Below are 21,208 nucleotides of genomic sequence, written 5' to 3' on the forward strand. Positions count from 1 at the left end.
ATATGGGCTTGTATTAACAATGAGTAAAACTGGCCATTTAATAAAACATTTCAGCTAACATTCATATGACAAAAATTGCATAAGGCTGAATTTTGATTTTATTGGGCTTAGAATTTTCTTTTCTATTCGGCCCAAGAAACAAATTTTATTTCAGCCATGGTCACACCAATTCAACACTAAGGTTGAAAATTGGCCCAATATAAAACCTGCATTGCAAAATTATTTTAATCAACATATGAAAATCAAAATAATAATCTTGAAATAAATCATATTAATAATGTTTGATCATCACTAAATTAGAAATAGAGTTTTCCAAACTCATCAGTAGTAATATATAAAGAAAAAAAAATTTGCACCACAACACATAATTATAACCTAAAGAAATATTCATATTAAAGTTTTACATACTGCAAATCATGAAGATCAATCACAATGTACTGGTCACTTCTCTCTATTTTTGACCATGATATGAGTTTTTTCTTTTCTAGTCAAGATTCTAATAACATCTAATTGAACAAAAAAATTGAATTAAAAGTACCAAATTAAGGACAAATGAGTGAATAATATAAAAAATTATAACTTCAAACGTGTATAAAATAAAAAGAATTTACTGATTTATTTTATATTAAACGATAAAACTAACAATAGTATATTAATAAAAAGATATACCTTTAAAAAAAGTCACAATACAATTTCAAATATTTTCATAAATAAACTGTTAAAATTTTTGTTATCGATAAAATGATGCTATTATACAATTTTTTGGCAAAACTTAAAATCAAAAGGAAAATAATTTTGTGTGGGTTAATATAAATTAATTACGTACCAAATAAGTAGAATCATTCATTTGTTTGTTTCAATATATCAGTATGAGCAAGCAAATTAAAATGATTATCCAGAATTTTACGATCATCGACCAAATGTACTATACCTGACTCCATCTTAAAAGATATTTTGCACGTGTGTACAGTCAGAAGATATATTCCGCTTGATTTCTCAATCTCAAAATTTGAGAAGACATAGATTTTTCTTTCTACCAATTCATTCTCAAATATTTTTGTCAAATAATTCTTGATTGAACAATGAATTTTATCGTATTGCAAAACAAATTAAATATAAAAGCTATTAGCATTTACAAAGCTATTAAAAAGAATTATCTTTGACTTGATTGAACAATGAATTTTATCGTATTGCAAAATAAATTAAATATAAAAGCTATTAGCATTTACAAAGCTATTAAAAAGAATTGTCTTTGACTTGTGAAATGGTGTACTTATAAAATTAACTTAAAATATGAACTACAAATATTTATAAGAATTTAATTTTGATGCACTGACAGTGTAAAGTAGTTTTATACGTGTATCCAATTACGTAATGACACATCAATAAAAATAAATACATTTCACATTGACCGCGTGAATGGTCATCCAAAAGAATGAATGTGATTGCACGACTATGTAAAACGCTTTACACTGTTAGTGCATCAAAATTAAACTCTATTTATAAATTGAACTTAGCATTACTTGAAAAAATTTAGTAAATGAATCAATTAATCTTATCATCTATCAGAACTATTTCTATGTAAACCGTCTTACTCTTGTCAAACTTGAATGGAACTTTTTATAGCCTTATAATTCTTGTCTTTATTTTTTATACTTTCTCTTTGTATAATCAACTATAGGTGATACTATTAATAGGATCGTAGTCAATAGTTATTAAGTATGAAAAAAATAGAATAAAGATTATGTGAAAATTATAAATTTTTTAAATAATAAACATGAAAGAAAATTTACTACTTATTATATATACTAATAATATGTCAATAATTTTAAAAAATTACTAATAATACTAATAGTTTAAAGATAATTTTACTATAGTTATAATAAATTTAGTTATTACTCTAAATAAATAAAATATATATATATATATATATATATATATATATATATATATATATATATATATATATTATTGCTATATAGGGAATATAGGGAGTCAATGCACAAAGATATGTTATCGTAATAAAATATCAAACTATGAATAATTATATTTGTCAAGTAAATTTATTTATACTCTATATCTATTATATTATTTATGTAAAATTAAAATCTACTCTTCTAATTTAATATTATATATATTTGCTTCTTACATTGTCTAAAATTAAATTGAAATTATGTCTAAAGGCTTAACATGCTAAACAGAATATATTTAATATCTAATATTTTAATAATTAAAAACTTAAAATAAGTTAATAAATAATAATAATTAATACCTAAAATATATATATATATATATATATATATATATATATGTTTTTGATATTGTCCAAAATTAAATTGAAATTATGTTCAAAGTCTTAATACCGTAATTGAGGTATAATTAATACCTAAAATTTTAATAAGTAAATACCTAAAATAAGTTAATTAAATAGCAACAATTAATACCTAAATTATTGAAAAGGAATTTTTAATAAATGTGAGGAATAAAAATAAAAAAATTAATAAATAATATTAGTGTTTAAATGAAAGAGTTGATAAAGAATAATAATTATAAGTAAAAATAGTATTTTTATTTTGAAAAAAAAAACACATGAAAAATTGTTTAATAATCCGTGCCATGTACATGATAATAAATTGTTCAATAATTTGTACTATGCACGTGATAAGTTTGAAATTATAATTTTAAATTATTTTATTAAAATTAATTTAAATTGTAGTAATTGCGTTTATTTTTTCTTAATCTAGTGTTATATGTATCAACTCTAATATAGTTATTAATCATTTTTGTTAATCTACTTTTTTTCTCTAAATTTATGATTTAAAATAACAATTATATATAAATATTAATAATTAAACAAATTATTATATTATAATTATTTACGTTTTATTCCCAAAATTGAAAACATACTATTTCTTTTTTATTTAATGGTTTTTTATTTATACTACCAGTATATATTAATCGATTAGTCAATGATTTTTTTATTCATAGGATATATTTATTTATTTTGTTTAAATAATTTTAAATTTTTCCTTGTTTAAGTACACATATATTAAGTTACATATATTAATTATTTTTTGATTTTTTATTATAAATAATTTTTTTAGCCTACAATAATTATATTGATTTTGTTATTCCATTAATACCATCATATATATCAATTGTTTAGTTAATAATTTTTTTATTTTTAGAATATATTTATTGTTTTAAATAATTCTTAATACTTCTTTATGAAGTATATATATTAATTAATTTTTTTATCATAATTAATTTTTTTGAGTCTACAATCATTCAATAATTTTTTTATTCTTTATTATTAATGTCATCGTATGTGTAATTTTTATAAATTATAATAATTTCTTTATTTATCTATACATATATATTAATTTTGTTAAATAATTCTAAATATTTGTTTATATATATATATATATATATATATATATATATATATATATATTAATTGTACATATAAAAATTTAAGTCACATATGCTAATTATTTTTTTGTTATGATTATATATATATATATATGATTATTTTTTATTCTACAATCGAGTAATAATTTTTTTATTTTTTATATCCATGCATATTCCCCAATCTCTTTTCATATGTATGATTAACAATTTTTTTAAACGGTGATATTTTAATTTTTTTCACGTATTTTTATATATTAACAAGAAAGCAAAATCACGTATTGTGACTCTTTTTCCTTTTTCAAGCCTTAATCTTAATTAATCAATCTTGTGTCCAAAACAGATGTTAGTTAATCTTAATTAAACTTTTAATCATTCTAATTTATTGATGAATTGTATTTTTCTTAATAATCTAATCTGAAATACAAAAAAAGGTGATACATATATCAAAAAAGAAAACAAACTTAAAAAATATCATATTAAAAAGTTTAAAAATAACATATCCATAAAGAATAGTCATAATATATAAATTGAGACAACAATTTAAATTTCTCTAAAACTAATTTAATCAACTACCAATATTAGAACTAAATTATTTAAATAATATTTAATCTATTCTAATTCTTAGATACGTATAGATTAGATTCATTCTCGTAACAACCAATCGAAATAACATCATAAGATCAAATACTTAGAATCGGTACAAATTCAGACTATCTTCTTGTTAAAATTGTCAAATTAGATTGACTTTTATTCTCTTCAATGGCATTGCATTAATGCACCAAAAGACCGGTAGTTTCTGAAAAAAATACAATATGTTATAAAATTATTTTTAATACAAAAAGTTTAAGAGAAAAAAATTTAAATATAGTACCAATTTTTGAATTGCATCTTCAAGGTGGCACGAATTTTTCAAAATTGAACCTAAATTGAGAAAATTCGATCTCATTATATGCTCCACTTCGAATATTTTTGGACAAATGTAGAAAACGTAGAGGGGATGTGACTTGAACTTGACGTACAAAGCTCCTTAGAAACAATTGCCCAATCAAAAAAGAATAACAGATTAGAAAAAAATACTTTGATTCTTAGATTTAGACTCACAAACCACAAAAAAATTCTATATATAGCCTTTAGTAGTACAAAAATAATTATAGAAATTAATTATTGTAATATCAATATACCACTATGAACGTTAGTATCATATTTATAGCAATTAGAATTATAAATTTATGTCTAAATTTTTATATAATTATAATTAAGATATTTTTAAATTAGTATAATTATGCATTATTCATTAAATGCTAATTGTAATATAATTCTAATAAAGATATTTTTTAAAATAAATTTAGAAGAGAGAATAGTGCTTTTATTTTGAAAAGAAAATAAATTCATGAGAAATTGACACCTTACTTTCATTAGTCAGGGGAAAATCCAATTTTAGTATATTAAGTAAATTATTTTATATAATTATAATAAAGATATTTTTCTAAATTGGTATAATCATGCATTATTCATTAAATGCTAATTGTAATATAATTATAATAAAGATATTTTTCTAAAAATAATTTTAGAAGAGAAAATAGTGCTTTCATTACATGAGAATAGTACTTTCTAAAAATAAAGATATTTTTCTAAATTAGTATAATCAGGCATTATTTATTAAATGCTAATTGTAATATAATTATAATAAAGATATTTTTCTAAAAATAATTTTAGAAGAGAGAAGAGTGCTTTAATTACATAAAAATAGTACTTTCTAAAAATAAAGATATGTTCCTAAATTAGTATAATTATGTATTATTCATTAAATATTAATTATAATATAATTATAATTAATATATTTTTTATAAAATAATTTAGAATAGAGAATAGGAAAGTTTATTTTGGAGGGAAAACGGAGTCATGAGAGATCGACACGTCACCTTCATTAGTTGGGAAAAAACCCAGTTTTAGTATATTAAGTAGATAGATACACTCAAATATCTTCGTGTTACATCCAAATTTGCTACAAATACAGAAAAATATTTCTTTTAATGCTACATTTTTTTCTTCTTCATTTTTCCTTATTTATTTCTTTCTTTTAGTTAAATTAATGTAAGTTCATCCTCTTCCAAGTAATTTTGTAGCATTATGTGTTTCTTTTTCTTCTTTGTTTGATTTTTTTATTTTTATTCTTGTTAAGATAGTAAAACATAAGAAACTTGAGAAGATAAAACAAAAAGGAAAAGACGAATAAGAAAAAAAGAAGAAGAAGATGGTGATGATGATGAAAAAGAAGAAGAAGAAGCAGCAGAAGATGAGGAGGAAGAAGATGAAGAGTTTTGAATTATGCATAACTTATCAGCACACATACACAAAAAATTCTTAAATAATACACTCAAATATCTTTGTGTTACACCCAAATATCTTCGTGTTACGCCCAAATTTGCTGCAAATACAGAAAAATATTTTCTTCTAGTGCAGTATTTTTTTCTTCTTCTTTTCCTTAGTTCTTTCTTTCTTTTTAATTGAATGAATGTAAATTCATTCTCTTCCAAGTAACTTTGTACCATTACGTATTTCTTCTTCTTCTTTGTTTGATTTTTTTGTTTTTATTCTTGTTAAGAGAGTAAAACAAGAAGAAACTTGAGAAGATAAAACAAGAAAAACAAGTCGAATAAGAAAAAAAAGAAGAAGATGATGATGATGAAAAAGAAGAATAAGAAGCAGCAGAAGATGAGGAGGAGGGAGAAGAAGATTTTTGAATTATGCAGAACTTATTAGCACACATACACTGAAAATTTTTAAACAATACACTCAAATATCTTCGTATTACACCGAAATTTGATACAAATACAGAAAAATATTTTCTTTAATGCAGAATTTTTACATTACATTTAATTCAAACCATCAACGATGAACAATAATTTTCACAAACAAAAGCAATACTATTCACCTATAGAATCATAAACTACTAACAAAAACATTAACCAGAATCGAACCACACCTCAGCCACTTGATTGGATTCAAAACAATAATAAACTTGAATTATTCATTATCTTCAACAACGAGATAACTGTTCGAAACTGATTTTAGAACTTGATTTCAAAAACGTTGAGAACGAATAAAGAGAAACGCAGAGAATGCAGAGATAGAAGAGAACGTAGATCGAAAACGTTGAGAAAATTCAAAAACGGAAACGAAATCCTTTCGAAAAAGACAGTTATATATTCGCGCGTTGATTGAAAAGTTTGTTAAATTAAAAGGCGCATGAGGTAAATTATGGTAAAATGACTTGTATGGAAAAATGACTTGTATGTGGAGAATAATTGAAATATTATTTATATATTAAAAATAATTGTTATATATTAATATATATTATTTAATTTATTTTTAATATATATTTTATATTAATAATTAATTTTAGTATATATAAACAAAACAATCAAATGACAAGCATAAACACCACAAATCTCGTACACTTCATTAAAAGCTTTGTTTAATGTCTACCTAAAATAAATAAATAAAGAAAAAAAAAACAAAAACAAAAGCTTTCTCACTTACAGCATAGAATGATAGAACACACCACTTGTATTCTATAGTGTTCCGGCTGTGGAACCTTTGAAGCTTCTTCCTGAGTTTCAGAATTACAAGCTCCTATCTTTCTAAAATAATGGCTTTACTTTCTCTCAACATGGTTTCAGTTCCACCAAGAACAACAACAATCTTGTTTGATAGCTCGTGTACCGGACGGGTCGGGATGATACTTCGGTTGGTGAGATGGGGTGTCGCCTGATTCCGGGTTGCTGGGTTGGAGGAGGAGTAGCCGACGTCCCGAGTTCTTCGTGAGGAGAGGGGGGTGTCACCTACAAAGACACTCCGACGCTCTAGTCAGCTAAGTGTGCAGGCGAAAAAGGGATAAGATGACGTATGTGACGTACCTTGGGGGAGGGGTAGGACCCTCCCCTTATATACCTTGTCAGACGAGTGGGCCCCATAGGAGAAGGCCTCCTTCCAGGAAGTTTCCTTCTCCCCAGCTGTTGTGCAGCTGGCAAGGAGGAAACGTGGCCGGATCGCCAAACAGACGGATGCGATGACCGGCCCTAACGGACCGGTAGATCTCCGGGTCGGGTCGGCCTCTAGCTGGGCTAGGCCGTAACAGTGCCCCCAACGCGCCAGTTGGGGCCGTGAGTGCCGTAGGTGGCGCGTTCTGTTCCTCTTCGCATGAGGTGTCGGTTGGTTGAGTGATCGTGACAGGGGCGCATTTTCTGGGCGCGTGGGCTTGTTCGTGGCAGGGGTGAGCCGCTTCTCGCCTCATTTCTCGCGCTGCACATTAAATGCTCATAATGGGAAATTCAAAACCCCACGCACAATGACTATTTTACCCCTGTCTTTCGGGCTTCTTCACGCGTTAGTTATCCCCCTCAGTTTCCTTCATTCATCACTTGGTATTTGGTTTTCATCTTGTTACCATCGCATCCCCTGATCACTCTCCTTGTTAGTTCCAATTTGCCGCTGCAGTCTCCCTTCCTCTCTCTAGCCTCTCTAATCCTTTCGACTCCTTCGTTCCAATGCAACTATCCAGGTATGTTTCATTTCCCCTTCTTCAACTTGTTTAGTTTTGCTTTGTAATTGTGCTATTTCTGTGCGTGTGTGTTGTTTCTTTGGGCTGGATTGCGTAGTAAACACTGCTAGCGTTAGGTAGATACATTAGGGGGTTACCATTACAGGGCATCAGTTTTTTAGGCTTTACCTAGAATCTGCTTCAGCCATGGTTGATTTCAGTTGTTGAATAGGCTAAAATTAGTTTCTGGACCTTTTTCGAGCTCCCGACCTCGTAGACTAACCGAGTGGTGCCTCCACTGTAGGTATGCCTCGTATCGTCTCACGAGCTTCCTCCTCAAGCGCGGGTTACGACCGGTACGCTTGGGTGACCTCCGACGTGAAGGACTTCCCAAACCAGATGGGTGAGGAGGAGCTTACAGAGTTTTGTCAAGCCGAGTACTTGTGCGGCGGGACTGACGAGGAGGCCAACTACGATGTTTTCGTTCCCTCCCCACGAACGGTTATACGAAATCAACCTCCACTCCCCCCGAGTTGCCGACTGGATTTGGTTCTACAAGGCAATGTTCACCCAATTGGGGGTTCACATTCCTTTCTCTTCTTTTCAAATGGCGCTCCTTAACCGGATCTCCATGGCGCCGTCGCAGTTGCATCCGAACAGTTGGGCTTCCATCCGCTGTTTCGAGATGGTGTGTGAATACTTAGAGCTGCCGGTGTCTGTCGACATTTTTCTTTTTCTCTTCAACCTCACGAATCCTTCCAAAGAAGGGAAAGCAAGGAAAAGATTCATGTTCTTCCGATCTGCCCAGGGTCGGAGGATTTTTGGCTTGTTTGAGGACTCTTACCATGGATTCAAGGATAAGTACTTCAAGGTGCGCCCAGTCAAAGGTCGCCACCCCTTCTGGTTGTCGTTAGAAGGGCAACGCCTCATCCCGACGTATTGGAGTTTCGGGGTGGGTCCAACACCTTTATTAAGGTGACCTATAAGGGAATGTCCGCTGTGGACAAAAAGATTGCCGACGTGTTGTTGGCTGTCTTTGGGAGAAACCACGTGAACCCCCACCTTCTTATGGGTGACCGGGAGGTCGCTAGAAATTACATTTGTGAGTAGCTTTAACTTGTATTTCTTGCGTTACTGTTGCTTCGATTTGTTATGCCGATTTCACGACTAACTCGTTTTACTTTTGTTGTAGTGGGAATGTCTGCCGAGATGACAGGTCTTGAGAATTTGTATAACACCTTCCTGGCTGATGAAAGCAATGAAGATACGGTCGGCGGGAAGCCGGAGGCCCCGCCTGAAGATAAGAACCAAGCGGTGTCTCCACCCCATGATACCGAGATGAAAGACCGCAATGCTGAAGGGGCGCACATTTCTCCTATTCGTGAGGAGGTGGTCGGTACTGGGGGTTCGGCCTCCAATCCGCAAGTCGAGGAGGATGACTTAAAGGTTATCCACAACCCCAAGAGGCAGAGGTCGTCCTCCAGCCCTGAAGGAGCCCTCACCGTCATGGAGAGGAAATTTGATGTTGGGAACTTCATAGACTCCCAGCTGCTTCCCGGCACGGAGGAACATTTCCATGGCATCGACCTTGCGAGGCAGGCAAGGTGGATGTACCGGACCCTCCTCTGCGGCACCGCCATAGCTCGGAAGGCCGAGTTTGAGCTGTCGGGAATGCAATCGATGCATAGGAAGCTCGAATCTGCTGTTAAGGCCAATAACCAATTCAAGACTCAAGTTGAAACAATTCAGGAGTAGCTAACCGAAGCGGAGGAGAAGCTTAAGGCTGCCGAGGAGAAGGCCACATCCACTGAAGAAAAGTTAAAGGTCTCTGATGCCACCGTTTTCCAGCTAACCGAGCGGGAGATGACTTTGGAGAGCCAGCTCAATGCTGCACAAGGCCGAGTGGTTGCTTTAGAGAAGGAACGCGATGTGGCCGTCTCGTCGGCTAAGACCGCTTAAGCCGAAGCTGAAGAGTTTAAGAAGAAGCACAAAGAGACCGTGAAGCAGAGGAAGAGCGCGATCTGATGACTGAAGAGGCCCTTAAGGCTCAACTGAAAATTGTGGCTCCTGACTTCGACACATCGGCAATCGAGGTTTTCAAAACAATCAAAGATGGCAAGATTGTCGATATGCCGAAGAAATGATGTCTTGTACCTTTGCATATGTCTTGTAGTTTTGTTGTAGAACTTGTCGCGCAGTTTGATGAACTTTGTAGAACTTGTATTTAAACTACTTTGATATCCGCTTGGTTGGCTTATAATTACTGTCTTTTTCCTGCTTACTTGGCAGCGCATTCTCGTTTTATTTTGTTACCGTTTTGTTGGTACTGGCTCGTCGCTCGCGTTTGTTTACCATTGCGTTAGTAATTTTGACGAAGCCAAGTCGTGGCTTTACTATTGCTATAGCCGTTTGTTATCGTGTTGGTTTGGTTGGTTCCCAGGGTGATCAGTCCCGGGGTACCATGTCCATGAAAATTTCGTTGTCGCAGGACGCATAAGAGGGGAAAAGTAAATTTAACAAGTGAACATTAATCGACAGTTGAACAAGTCTATTGCAATGATAAGTTCTTAACAAAAGTAAATTATTTGATGGCAAAGGGGGACCCGGGTCTTGCTAACCTCGTCAAATCGCCTGCTCGGCGTGTTTGAGCTAAGAATAAAATCTTCTTAAGTTACTTGCATTTCATGTTCTCGGGACTTCCTTGCCATCGAGCCTCTCCAATTTATAGGCGCCCATGCCAATCACTTCTTTGACCCTGTAGGGGCCTTCCCAGTTTGCCGCCAGCTTGTCTTCCCCTTGAGTTGGCTGCCCGATGTCGTTGCGCCGCAGGACTAGGTCGTTTTGTTCAAATTCTCTCCTGAGTACTTTTGCGTTGTAGCACAGGGCCATTCTTTGCTTTAGTGCTACCTCTGACAAATGGACCATCTCCCTAGCCTCATCTAATAGGTCCTTCTCTATTGCTTCCTCCACTCCCTGCAGAAGTAATCGTGGGCTCGGCTCGCTGACCTCCACGGGTATCATAGCATCCACCCCGTATGTCAGGCGGAAAGGGGTTTCTCCTGTGGACGATTGCTCGGTCGTTCGGTAAGACCATAGAACTGAGGCGAGTTCGTCAGCCCATGCGCCCTTTTTATTATCAAGCCGCTTCTTGAGGCCTAGCAAGATGACCTTATTTGCGGCCTCAACTTGGCCGTTCGACTGGGGATGCTCTACGATTGAGAACTTTTGCTTTATGCCCAAACCGGCGAGGAACTCTACGAACTTCTTGTCGGTGAACTGCGTCCCGTTATCAGAGATAACGACTTTTGGGATGCCGAATTGGGTTATCACCTGCCTCCACATAAACTTTCGACAACTGGATGAGGATATACTGGCCAGTGGCTCGGCCTCTATCCACTTGGTGTAGTAGTCGATAGCAACAATGAGATACTTGACTTGCCCCGGACCAACCGGAAAAGGTCCCATGAGGTCAACTCCCCACTGTGAGAAAGGTCGGAAGGATGTCAACAGGCTTAGCTCGGAAGCCGTCGCCTTATGAAAATTGGCGTTCTCCTGGCACTTGATGCATTTCCTTACGAATTCTTTGGAGTCCTTCATCATTGATAGCCAGTAGTAACCAGCTCTGATGAGCTTTCTTGCTAGGGCTTTACCCCCGATGTGATGACCACAACACCCCTCATGGACTTCTCTAAGCACATAGTCCATTTGGTCAAGGTGTAAGCACTTCAACAAAGGTTGACTGAGTCCCTTTTTAAACAACTGTCATTGTATGGTCGAGTATTTGGCCGCTTCCCTTCTCAATGCTTTGGCCGCCTTCTCGTCGTCGGGGAGCTTGCCGCTTTCCAAAAAGTCAATGATCGGGTCCATCCAGGAGGGATTTCCTTTTGTCAAGTGGAGGGTGACTGTTAGTTCCTTTATCAAACCCTAAATGAGAGATCGGTTGCCGGCCCCTGGTTTAGTGCTTGCTAGCTTGGACAGAAGGTCCGCTCATGTGTTCCTTTCTCTCGAGACGTGTTGTATCGTGACCTCCTTAAATTGTTTGCTCAACTCTTTAACCTTCTCCAGATATTTCTGTACCAAGGAGTCCCTGGCTTGGTAGGTCCCGTTAACTTGAGAAGTGACAACCTACGAGTCACTGCATACTTCTAGCCTAGTGGCGCCGACTTCCCGTGCTAAGGTTAAACCGCCCAGAAGGGCCTCATACTCTGCTTGATTATTTGACACCGGGAACTCGAACTTGATCGATTATTCATATATGACCCTAGCGGGGCTCTACAGGATGATCCCGGCACCTTCGAACGTCTGGTTGGAGGCCCCGTCTACATAGAGCCTCCACCGTATGCTTGTTGCCTCGGCTGAGCCCCCTGTTACTTCTATCAAGAAGTCGTCCATGGCCTGTGCCTTAATCGCATGCCTGGGTTCATATTTCAAGTCGTATTGGGACAACTCGATGGCCCAAGTCATCATTCTTCCTGCTAGGTCGGGTTTCTGGAGTATCTGGCGGATTCTTTGATCTGTCCTCACGACTACCTAACGCCCTTGGAAGTACTGTCGTAATCTACGGGAAGAGGTTAGGAGTGCAAGTGCCAACTTCTCTAATTTGCTGTATCTCAACTCTGTTCCGTGCAGTGCTCACGAAGTAGATTGGTTGCTGAACCTTCCCTTCCTCCCGTACCAAAACCGCTGCCATCGCTTCCTCCATTATGGCTAGATACAGGTAGAGCGGCTCTCCGACCTTGGGTTTCCAGAGAACGGGTGGTGTTGCAAGGATCTCTTTGAAATGCTTGAATGCTTCCTCACATGCCAGGGTCCATTCAAACGATATCCCCTTTTTCATAAGGTTGAAAAATGGTAGCACTCTAGCAGCCGACGCTCCGAGGAACCGTGATAGCGTGGTGAGCCTCCCTGTTAGCCTTTGGACGTCTTTAATGCATCCCGGGCTCTTCATCTGGAGTATTGCTTCACATTTTTCTGGATTAGCCTCTACCCCTCTTTGGGTTACCATGAACCCCAAGAACTTTCCTGCTTCCATGGCGAAAGCACATTTAAGTGGGTTGAGCCTCATGCCGTGTTGCCGGAGGGAGGCGAATACGTTTTCCAGATCTCCTACGAGGTCGTTAGGTCGGGTGGTTTTTACTAAGATGTCATCGACGTATACCTCCACCGTTTTCCCTATGAGGTTGTTGAATATCTTATTCATCAACCTTTGGTAGGTGGCCCCTACATTCTTTAGTCCGAACGGCATTACACTGTAGCAGTAGGTTCCCCCGAGCATTATAAACGCTGTCTTCTCCTCGTCTGGCTGGTGCATCGGTATCTGATTGTAGCCAGAATAAGCATCCATAAAGCTCAGATACTGATATCCCACCACCGCATCGACGAGCGCATCAATGTTGGGTAGGGGGTAGCAGTCCTTGGGGCATGCTTTGTTGAGATTGGAGTAATCCACACACATCCTCCATTTTCCATTGTGCTTTCTCACTAGAACTACATTCGACAGCCAGGTCGAGTAGTCGAGCTCCCGTATAAATCCCGCTTCGAGGAGGCTGGCCGTTTGCCTGGCTACCTCATCTGCTATTTCTTGTGACATCTTCCTTCTCCTCTGAGCCACCGATTTGGCCTCTGCCTTGACGGCCAAGTGGTATGACATGAGTTGGGGGTCTATCCCCGGCATGTCGGCTGGCGTCCAAGCAAATAGGTCGCCGTTAGCCCTGATCATTTCCATTAGGGGTTCCTTCAGGTCGTGTGGGAAGTTTCTGTTCACGAAGGTGAACTTCTCCTCTGTGTCGCCGATTCTGAATTTTTCTAAGTTCCTTTCCGGCTCAGGTCTGGGTTTGCCTTCGACTCTTGCGTCTAGGTCGGCAAGGAATACTCCCGATGCTTCCTTGGACTTCTTCCTTAATGAGAGACTGGCATTATCACAAGCGACTGCCGTTTCCAAGTCCCCTTTTATGGATCCCACGGATCCGTCATCAGCGATGAACTTCATTACCAACATCTTCGTACTGATCACTGCCTCGAGATCGTTGATGGTCTTTCTCTCTAGGATGATGTTGTAGGCCGTGGAGTCTCACAGAACCACGAACTCAGCCATTACCGATCTTCGCCCCTGTCCAAGTCCTACGGATATCGACAGGGAAATTATCCCATCTGGCTTGATGAAATGGTCGCCTAAGCCTACAACACCGTGCTGGTGAGTCTTTATGTTGGCATCTCGTAGACCCAAGGCATCGAACACATTGCGGAACATGATATTCGAGTCGGCCCCGGTGTCTATGAGGATCCGCTTGATGAGGCCGGTTCCCACTCTGGCCGTGATGACCATGGGAGGGCTTTCCGTGACCTCATCGAACCACTGGTCTTCCGGACCGAACGAGAGGGGTGGAAACCTTTTGGAGCTTCACGCGGAAGATGAGGAAACTGCCAGGACTTTGGCGTCTTTCTTGTGTGCCAACTTCGACTTTGGGGCTGCGTCTCTTGCTGTTACCACGTTCACTATGGTAAGGTCGTGTTCGTTGTCGTCCGGCTCGTGACGTCACTTCACCGCGCGGGTCTTGTCCTCTCCCTCGCGGTTGCGATCTCGTCTTCTCGGCTCCCTGATGAGATGGGAGAATTCGGCCAGTTTTCCGTCCCGGATTGCTTGTTCTAGCGCGTCCTTGAGGTCGAAACAATCATGTGTCTTATGTCCATAGCCCTTATGATAATCACAATATAGGCTCTTGTTCCCTCTGGTTCGGTCCTTCAGAGGTCGGGGCTTCAACAAAATTCCCTTCTCGGCTATCTGCTGATAAACTTCTATGATGGGGGCGGAGAGGGGGTATAATTGGTGAACTTCCCGACTCGGGAAAACGGCCTGGACGTCTTGCCTGGACCGCTGTCTCTGGCGTGCTCCTTTTGTCTTTCTCCGCCACCGTGCTGCCTAGGTTGATTGTAGGAGGGCTGCCGCTTGTTGACAGCCACGACTTGACTGACTTCTTCATTGTTGATATATTCTCTGGCTACACTCTGGATCTTCTGCATCGTCCACACCGGCATCGTGGTGAGATGCTTCCTGAAGTCCTCGTTTAAAAGTCCATTCATCACACACAGACTAGCTACCGAATCAGTTAGCCCGTCGATCTCCAAGCACTCGTCGTTGAACCGGTCTAGATATTTTCTGGTCAGTTTGCCGGACCTCTGAGTCACCCCGAGCAAATTGATCGGGTGCTTTGCCTTTGCGATTCTGGTAGTGAATTGGGCTAGGAAAGCGCTGCTAATGTCCAAAAACCTGGCTACCGAGCCCTGCGGGAGGCTGTTAAACCACCATATTGCAGGTCCCACCAGAGTGACCGGGAAAGCGCGGCACCTTACCTCGTCTCCCACTCCCTCCAGGTTCATCCTGGCCTCGAAGGCCGTAAGGTGCTCCTGCGGGTCTTGGGTTCCGTCGTACCTCATGTCCGTCGGCTTGTCAAAGTACTTTGGTAGCCGGACCTCGAGGATGGAACGATGAAACGGGGTTGCGCCCATTATCACGGGTCGCCGCGTTCTCCTTGGTCTTCCCTCGCCGTCTTCCCGATGACCGTCTTCCCTGTCTCGCTTTGTGGCGCGTCTCCCTTCCTGCCGGGTGTATATGATGGGGTCGCGGTGTCTTCTTGGGCGTCCTTCCTCTCGGGCGCTCTCGGGTTCGGATCGTGGGCTAGGCGTTCGCCGGGAGTGACTTCTCGGAGGGAACAGGAGTAGCTTGATTCGGGAGTTTGTTGACGATGTTCCTGATCTGCCAGCTGGCGCTCCAGGTTCTACATCCTGTGACGCAGTTCCTGCATTATTCTAGCGCTGTTGCTGCCTGTTCCCCCAAAGGGGCGTCTTTCTTGAGATCGTGAAGATGGCTCGGTTCGTCGTGGAGGGGACCTTGTCCGCTCCTGGGAGGAAGCCACGGAGGCCTCCCCTCTGTCTTCAGCCCCGCGGCCTAGTTCTCCAAGACCCAGTACAACGTCCATTCTCTTATCCCCACAGACGGCACTAATGTTCGGTAGCTCGTGTACCGGACGGGTCGGGATGATACTTCGGTTGGTGAGATGGGTTGTCGCCTGATTCCGGGTTGCTGGGTTGGAGGAGGAGTAGCCGACGTCCCGAGTTCTTCGTGAGGAGAGGGGGGTGTCACCTGCAAAGACACTCCGACTCTTTAGTCAGCTAAGTGTACAGGCGAAAAAGGGATAAGATGATGTGTGTGACGTACCTTGGGGGAGGAGTAGGACCCTCCCCTTATATACCTTGTCAGACGAGTGGGCCCCATAGGAGAAGGCCTCCTTCCAGGAAGTTTCCTTCTCCCTAGCTGTTTTGCAGCTGGCAAGGAGGGCACGTGGCCGGGTCGCCAGACAAATGGATGCGATGACCCGCCCTAACGGACCGGTAGATCTCTGGGTTGGGTCGGCCTCTAGCTGGGCTGGGCCGTAACAAATCTCATGCACAAGAACAAGGGTGCCTTCACTTCCTTTCTCATTCACTAGTAGATTGACTCACCACAGCACTTTCTGGTTTTCTTGGTTGTTGAAAGAGTAAGACATTGGGGTTTTGCAAAGTACCATTTTTAGTGTTCTTATGTAACATGTACTAATTTGCTTAGGTTTTGTTTTTCATGAATCAAATGACACTCAATTTTGTTATTTTTATGCTTTTTTGGTGCTTGTGGCTTCATGGGGACTAATGGTTTTGGTGTTTTTGTGTGAAAATTGATTTCAGGGAGCAGATTAACTATTAGAGCAATAGATACCGATACAAAGAATGGTAATTTGTGCTTTCTTGAGTTACCATTTTGATGTTCCTTTTTCAATTGGTCATATTTTTCTTAACATTTTTTTCTTTCTTTGTTGGGGCCGGGGGGTGTTTGGGATTGAGCAGTTAAGTCTCAGGCACCGGATAAGGCTCCGTCGAAAGACGGTTCAAGCATCAATCAGCTTCTTGGTATTAAAGGAGCTGCTCAAGAATCAGTGAGTTAATCAACTGTGTATTTTTTGTTGAGTTGTGATGGTTAGAAATTTGGGTTTAAATTTTCATTATGAATGCACAAAATGATCTCAATTAGATTTAATAAATAAAGCTTGATTAGCACCACAATTTCATTCACTTTTATTTTCTTCACTTATTTAAAATTGAGAAGTAGGAGTTCAATAATGAATGACAAGCAAGTGTAGTTGTTCTAGACAAAATTTCTAATTCTTCATGCTGTTCTTGGCAAAATATTCCAAATCTGACCACAACACGACGCGTATTTTACCCAAAGTTATAGATGTTTCTTAACAGTGTTGATGCTATTTGAAACTTGTTTCTACTTTTATAAACTCTCTCCTCATGCGAAGGGTGAACTACAATGCACAACCTTGTGTATTAGGCTGCCATCATACATTCTTGAAAATGTAGTTGAACATGTTGATAACAAATTAAGTTTGAATCTGTTTATAAAGTACTAACCCAAAAGTTTTTTGCCGTTGAAAATTTATTGCTTTGTTTACGTGTACTTGTTAGTTAACATTATGAATGAGGAGACAACTTTGGTTTTGTAATTATTCTTTCTATTTATGTTGTGCAGAATAAATGGAAGATTCGCCTTCAACTTACAAAACCTGTCACTTGGCCTCCGTTGGTTTGGGGTGCCGCTGCTTTTGGTACTACATTTTAGTTTAATCTCATTATTCTAAGACTAATGTTTTATTTCTTATGTTCTTTACTTGTTTGGTCACCACATATTTCATTTTTCCACTCGAAATTCCACAGGTTATCACTCAAATATGGGTGCTGCTACTAGGAGGTCTTGGCTTGGCAAGCCTATTAGACGTATGGGTAGGTACTGCTTAGTCTCAAGATCCATCTGATTAAAAATTTTCCAGTTTGATGTGTATAATTACACACATGGAGCTCATTCATAAAAATCTTCATATCGTTTTTACCATGATCCCAGACATACCCTTAGCATCAATTTCCTGTGGGGTAGTTTCTAAAATATTTCTGTTATAGGCAGGACATGACTTCCCCATAGTTTTTTACCTTGCCATGGCCCGTGGGTGGATCACTTCTGTCATACATATATTCTGCTCCTCCTTTGAAGGTAAACATTTAAATTCTTCTTATTCTCTTTTCCATTATTGTTAATGTGTCATATTTTTTCTTTTTTTTTACTTTTATGGTCCTTTGGCTAAGTTTTACTTACAATTTAGTTAAAATAAAATGGATGGATCGGAAACTCTGCCCTCGAAGCAAGTTACATCAGTTTACCATGGTACAGTACATTTTTCTTCTATAATATTTGTATATTATGAGTTATAGTTTTGACTGATAACCTGATTTAGTTAATTCATTGGCTTTGTTTTGTCTATCTGCTGATCTTGATTCATGATTTGATCATGTTTGATTTGTTTCTAAAGCATCATTTCTATGATTGAACTGTCTTTGACAAGTTCTTAATCATTTTATTGCTGCAGGTGGGCTGGTCAGGCTTTGTTTGGGACACTCACATCCGACATTATTTTCCTGACGTTGCTATACAGCATTGCTGGAGTATGTCGTTAAAATACAATATTACTTTGCATAGTGTCATGATGTGATGTTAAGAGGGTGGCAGGGTGCAATAGATTTGTTGCTAATATCTTTGGTCTGTTACACTGTAGTTGGGCATTGCCATGGTCAACGACTTCAAGAGTGTTGAAGGGGATAGAGCTCTTGGGCTTCAGGTCAATGCTGTTACCCTCTTCCTTTCCATTACTGTAACATGAAATTTCAATTTTTTTCAAAAATTTTGGTCTTGCAAATTCACTAACACTCAAGTTGATGCTCTGACCTTTTCTATTGGCAATCTAATATGCACAGTCTCTTCCGGTTGCTTTCTGTACTGAAACTGCAAAATGGATTTGTGTTGGTGCTATTGACATTACACAATTATCTGTCGCTGGTATATTTGTTATCCCTCCAATACTTAGATATTTGATCTGCATTCCAAGGTTCTTTTTCGTTTTAATGTCCATTATACTCTATCTGGAAATTATTCGTCATACTAAACCATTATTGTGTATCTTTATTATTTGTGGGTTGTAACCTTGATGATAGTTAAATTTAATTTTGCAAGATAGAGTTGAAATAAAAATGCATTTAAAACTATAACGTCGATATTACAATAGGTCTAAATCATATTGAGCCATGCTTTTGTCAACAATGGTGTCTAATCTAATCTCTACATTCCACTATTCCAGATGGTCCTTTTGACATTTTTGGTACACTCACAAATCAATGTATATAAGAATTGGATTTATTAGTGTATCAGAATTGTCAAAAGTCAAACTGCTATTTATATGGAATTGACGGTCTAGAAGGGGCTCTTTTTTTTCTATATGATTTCCGTTTGTGAGTAACCCAGCGTTATGGAGATTGTGGGTGATTAACAAGGCTGTGACAGCGTGAAGCTGAAGTTAGGTGGGGGATAAAATCGGACCGTCCGATTTCAAGGTGGGAGAAAGGAAGGCAAGTCGGACAGTCCAATTTGTTGGTGGGTGGGTTTGCATTACATGTAATCGGTGGCAGGGATTTGTGGGAGGGAAAAATTTTTTAATCCCGTGGCACCTAAATCGGTCCCACCAATTTGTTGTCGGGTAATTCAGATGTAAAGAAATCGGTGGCAGCGATTTCTAATGCGTGGAAAATTGTGAATGTTGAGCATCCGGTCAGACCGTCCGATTTAGTGAGTCATGGGTACATAAACGAAGATTGTACCCAGAACCCCCATTTCTTCTTCTTCTTCAGTCTGTGAGTCTCTGCATTTAGGTGATGTTCTTCCTCTTCTCTCATCTTTCTTTATTTCTGTAGATTAGATTTTGTTGAGACCGAGAGTGTTTAAAGTAGTATAGTATTGTATTATGGATGATAGAGTTGTATTAAAAATTTATTGTTATGGACAGATTTTATTACAAACATATGAGGGAGTTCAATTTGTATGTGAAAATCCATTAGATGTTGTTATTCCATTCACGTTGTCATTGGATGAATTAAAAGGTGTGATTTGTGAGAAGATACATTCAGAAAGATCTAGAAGAATATCGTGTATTTTGTACAGGTATCCTTTACTTGTGTTTGGTGGATTCGTTCATTTTCAGACCAAATACGTGACAGATGAAGCGAGTATGCAGGAAATGTTTTCAATGTATATTGAGAATCGACACCGAATATCGTGCATCGAGTTGTATATTGAGTTCAAGCAATCTGAAGCGGACCAAAATATTGAGCTGGAAGATTATGATAGTGATAGCGAGGAGAATTTTGAAAGTAACTATGAGATCGTTGGTCCAGGTGAAGACGAAGATGGAGCTGACGACACCATGAACGCAGACATTATGTGACACTTTACATACATCTGAATGTGAATATCATCAGTCAACACTATGCGATCTTTCAAACCCCTAAACCACGTCAACTTTATAAAGCTTCCTCTACAGTCTGCCTTCCTCGGTGCAACTCCAAACTGGTGCAAGCACTCGGCCTCCATCGCCTCAAAACAACTCATGGTTGGTCCTGTAACTGGAAGACCATTTGTCGGCAGACCTAGAATCATTGCCACATCCTCCAATGTCACCGCACACTCACCAACCGGAAAATGAAAGGTGTGCGTCTCAGGCCGCCATCTCTCAATCAGAGCATTAATCATTGCTGACTGACACTGGATTACCCCAATTTGGAAAACATAATAAAAACCCGTCTCCCGTAAGTAACCCTCAACAATTTCGTTGTACCGATCGGGCGGCTTCAAGTGATCACATATCAACATCCGTAAACCTTACAATATCACATTTCCTTTATATAAGTACCAATGTAACATAACTATCTTAACAATAATATAATTTCCCTCACATGTCTATTATTATAACTAACTACCTGCATACAGTTGCCTATCAAACATACATACATTGTAAACATACATACCTACTAATAAATGTGCCTAATTATTTGTCTAAATTATACTAAATAATGTTAAACTCAATCATTAATAATAATAATAATAATAATTAACATAATGTACCGACACCGACAATGATAATAGTAATAACAGTAAATATTGTTGTTAATAATAATAATAATAATATTTTTCATTAAAATTACTTCATTGATAATAATAATTTTTAAATTTATCTACAGATCTCATTCATTAACATATTATTCAATAATAATCATGATAAACTCAAATCAAATAAAAAACCTAACATTCATTAACTATTCCTACAAGCTTTACAAGGATAA

General features: G+C 37.9%; 1 protein-coding gene and 1 pseudogene across 1 annotated transcript; one reads left to right on the top strand and one right to left on the bottom strand.

Moving 5' to 3' along the window:
* Nucleotides 1-14,749: 14,749 nt before the first annotated feature.
* Nucleotides 14,750-15,460, bottom strand: LOC112720937 (uncharacterized). The gene has a single exon (XM_025772031.1). The coding sequence runs from the start codon at nt 15,458-15,460 to the stop codon at nt 14,750-14,752; it is 711 nt and encodes a 236-aa protein (XP_025627816.1).
* Nucleotides 15,461-15,815: 355 nt separating this feature from the next.
* LOC112720938 (chlorophyll synthase, chloroplastic-like) lies at nt 15,816-20,313 on the top strand (annotated as a pseudogene).
* Nucleotides 20,314-21,208: the final 895 nt, after the last annotated feature.

This window comes from Arachis hypogaea, chromosome 11, assembly GCF_003086295.3.
Source record: "Arachis hypogaea cultivar Tifrunner chromosome 11, arahy.Tifrunner.gnm2.J5K5, whole genome shotgun sequence".
Taxonomy (NCBI): Eukaryota; Viridiplantae; Streptophyta; class Magnoliopsida; order Fabales; family Fabaceae; genus Arachis; species Arachis hypogaea.